This window comes from Cucumis sativus, chromosome 4 (genome assembly GCF_000004075.3).
Source record: "Cucumis sativus cultivar 9930 chromosome 4, Cucumber_9930_V3, whole genome shotgun sequence".
Taxonomy (NCBI): Eukaryota; Viridiplantae; Streptophyta; class Magnoliopsida; order Cucurbitales; family Cucurbitaceae; genus Cucumis; species Cucumis sativus.
In genome coordinates, this window is record NC_026658.2 from 25,565,266 (window position 1) to 25,569,364 (window position 4,099).

The 4,099-nt window shown below is 31.8% G+C and overlaps 1 protein-coding gene across 1 annotated transcript; it reads left to right on the plus strand.

The window, feature by feature from the left end:
* The first annotated feature begins 249 nt into the window (after positions 1–249).
* On the plus strand, positions 250–3,498 carry LOC101216356 (protein ENHANCED DISEASE RESISTANCE 2-like). The gene has a single exon (XM_004150820.3). It carries the CDS (start codon positions 1,987–1,989, stop codon positions 2,836–2,838), a length of 852 nt encoding a protein of 283 aa, XP_004150868.1. The 5' UTR covers positions 250–1,986; the 3' UTR covers positions 2,839–3,498.
* The last annotated feature ends 601 nt before the right edge of the window (positions 3,499–4,099 follow it).

Here is a 4,099-nt window from a genome sequence, read left to right on the forward strand (position 1 = left end):
AATTGAGAAATATAGCTATTGGAAAAGATTTTTATAAGCTTAATTCTAAAAAAACAAGAACCAGGGCTTAATCAACCAATTATTTTTTGTTAAAATTGCATTAGATAATAAAAATTTTAGAAAAAAACAGTTCGTAACATTTTTTTTTCATATTGCAAATTTGATAAATAAGACGGTAATCTTTTTTTAAATTTGCTATTTTTGCAATTTTGATAGTGTATGCGACATGAGCTCTATTACTCTATTATCATAATTATTTTTGTTGCTATTTTTGCAAACTTTTCTTATTATTTTTACCTCTAATTTATGGTTATTTGAATACCAATTTTATGGTTTAAACATTATTGTGTTTACAAATGTGAAGAATACACTTTTTTTTATCAAATCGATTTGGGTTTTTTAGGATTATAATGCAATTCCAAGGACTCCTTGGAATATTGTATTAGTTAAGATAATATGAGAATGAAAAATTAAGATCGTGTTGGGAGGTTTCAAACATACTAGATAGTAGATGCATTAATGCTTTGACCAATTACGTTAGGTTAGATTAGGTCTGGCATTAAACATTGTTACGACTAGAAGTTAAATGAATTTTCTTCTTGAGTAGTAGAAGATTTAATGATTTAAAGGTTTATAATTTAAGTTTATGTTGAATGTTAATGAATTCATTGTAATTAACTCGAGAATTCCTTTGGATTGGTTTTATATCAGTTATAGATTCCGTGGAATTTTAGGTTTCGTATCCTTACCTTAAACCTTTGGAGGGGTCTAAAGGTTGAGTTTTTAAAATAAAAAATTTAAAGTTGTATTTACAATTATCATCTACGAGACGTTACAATTAACCCATAAAAGATTGACATGATTTTGAAATATATTTTTCACCTTACAAACTAAATTGTTATCACTAAGAATGAGTCCGGTTGGACCTGGTTGGAGGTAAATTATGGATGAATCCAAAGTATTCGGTTGGCAATAATTGAAGTTGAATTCTATTGATTCAATGTGCAACCCAACCCAATTCATAATTTTTGGGTTGGGTAATTGGGTATTCCCATAATTTAAACTACTTTGTCCTCTTTCCAAACTAAATGTTCTATTTCCATAAGTAACCTAAATATGTTACATCAATTTTTTTAATAAAATTTATAATCAAAGAAACAGGGCTGTTCTATTTAAAGTCCAAAGGTTTACCCTCGAATATATGAAATCGAAGTTCAAGTCGAGATAGGAACAAAAAACCTTCTATGCCAACTTTAAAGTAAATACTTAAAAATCAAAGCTGAAAGACATATTTCTTAAAATTTAGGACACTTCTAAAGTGTGTTAATGGTTAAAAATGATATTGAAACTAAAGTGTGTTATGGGTTAAAAATGATTTTTTTCAATAAAAACAATTATGGCAGCATTCAGTAAGATGATCAATGGTAGATAAAATTAACAATAACTGCAACATATCTACTCGAACCACTTTTTATATAATCAATTAGAGCTAGGTTTAAAATGTCTTTTATTTTTCTAATGTTTCTTTCTTTAGAACAAAATTTAAAAAAAAAAACAAATTTTTAACTACAACAATGGAGAAAATAGAAGATATTTTTTTTAATGGGAAAGGTTAAAGCTAACTTTGCCAATATGTAAATTAGGCAAAGAGCTTTCCAAAATGGCATTTAATTTTCCATAAATACTCCATTACTTTTCCTAATGTCAACTCCTCTAAATTACACCTCTAATCTACTTACCACCATAAAATAAATTCTCCAACATAATTTATAAAAACAATACTACAAATAAACATAAAAATGTATAAATACAGTAAATTTGGAAATAAAAGGGCGAAGGGTTATTAGCAAAAAAAGGAAAAGGAGAAAGAAGAGCAGAATCCCGTGTTTTGCTTGAAGCCAAGGCTTCCTTCCTTTACCTTTTCTTTTTTTTGCTTTTTTCCGTCTTTCACAAACTCCATATTTCACCCATTTCTATTAAAACAAAATGCTTTCCAATCCTCAAAACCATCTAAAAAAGCTCTCCGCCGCCGACGATTGGATTTCCGAATCCATCAATGGCGGATCCTTACGCCACGTCGACCTTCAAACCGGAACCAACGGCTGGGCTTCACCTCCTGGCGACCTCTTCTGCATCCGTTCCACAAACTACTTCACGAAACGCCAGAAATGTCCCGCCGGCGATTACTTGCTTTTCCCCGCCGGTATGGACTGGCTGAAATCCACTTCTAAACTTGAAAACGTCATGGCCCGTGAAGACAATCGTGTCTCTTCATCTCTCCGTCGTGCACAGTCCGAAGGAAAATCGTCCAAGAGCTTCATTTTTGCCGTTAACCTTCAAATCCCTAACAAGGATCAATACAGCGCCGTGATCTATTTCGCCGCGAAAGATCCGATTCCGACCGGCTCGCTTCTACACCGGTTCATTCACGGCGATGATTCCTTCAGAAACCAGCGGTTCAAGATCGTGAACCGGATCGAAAAAGGACCGTGGGTTGTGAAAAAAACTGTTGGAAACTATAGCGCCTGTTTGCTCGGAAAAACGTTAACGTGTAGTTATCATAGAGGTTCGAATTACTTTGAGATCGATGTGGATATCGGAAGCTCGGCATTAGCAAGTGCGATTTTGCGCTTGACATTGCATTATGTAGATTCCGTCACGATCGACATGGGGTTTGTGTTGGAGGCAGTGACGGAGGATGAGTTGCCGGAAAGATTAATCGGCGCCGTCAGGGTTTCTCAGATTGAGATGGCGGCGGCGATGGAGGTTGAATCGGATGCGGGAACGCCGCGGCGGTTAGAGAATGGGAAGACGGATCAACGGCGGGATCAGTTGTGAGTAACGACGAAATTGAGGAAAAGGATTTGTGATTGGAACTCATTTCTCGGATTGAATATTCTTCAAAACGTAAATAAATGAATCGAATCATAAAAATCCTCAAAGTTTGGAAGTGTTCAATTCTTTTTTTTTAAAAAATTAATGTTGAATTTGAGTAACATAATCAATATTTCTCACCATTAGATTTTGATGAATATGATTTTTGTTAGGCTTGTACTAAGTGGATTATTTGATCTCTAATTTAAAATTCTTTTTCAATTGATTGTTAATCTAATTTCCAAATTTTCGATTTTAAGTTAGTATTTAAAATTAACTCCATTCTTATTATTATTTCTAATAAGGTCGTGGTCCTCTCTATGGATGGTTATAGTTGTGGATTTATTAAGGAGTGGATTTATTAAGGAGTCGGCGCACGTACCCTAGTGCTTTATTTTATTGTTATTAAATTATGCTATAATTATGTCACTGTAAAACTACAAGGTTAACATTTCTTATGCTTTGTTTATTGTCTTTAAAACCACAAGGTTAACATTTCTTATGCTTTGTTTATTGTCTTTAAAACCACAAGGTTAACATTTCTTATGGTTTATTTATTGTCTTTATGCATTATTGCACGAGATTTTCAGAGAAATTTGATTCGTGGCGTTGAACTTGAGTTGATATTGTATTTTTGTGAGTTGGTGTTGTATTTTTGTGAATTGATGCGATTCAGAAGAAAGTTTAAATTCTTCTTTGGACCTTATAGAGTCAAAATTTTCCAAAAATTTACAACCCTTTACAAATGAAAACTCATCTATTTATAGAGCTGATGAACTTTATGAGCTTGAGTATTGATTTATGAATTTGAGTTATATTTAGTATTTGGACTCAATTAAACTTATTTTTGGATCAAAATAGTATGATTGGTTCATGGATTTGGGTTATATTTAGTCTTTTTGAACTTAATTAAGCTTCTTTTTGAACTTAATTAAGCTTATTTTTTAACCAAAATAATTAACTTGATCCAACGGTTAGGATTAAAACATGACATTATTAGAATTGGCCCATCAATGTTTTCAATTTTTAAATTGGGACACATGTCAATTTTAATTAGTCTTACATTCAATTATTTGTACTTTTCATCGTTAATTTAATAAATGATATGACAATTTGTGATCGGACTCAAATTTTCTTATTCAACATAATTATATTTCAAAACTGAAAGAATGTTTTAAATAAATAAATAAAAGGAAGAGACATTTTTTAAAATAGTAAAATAAAT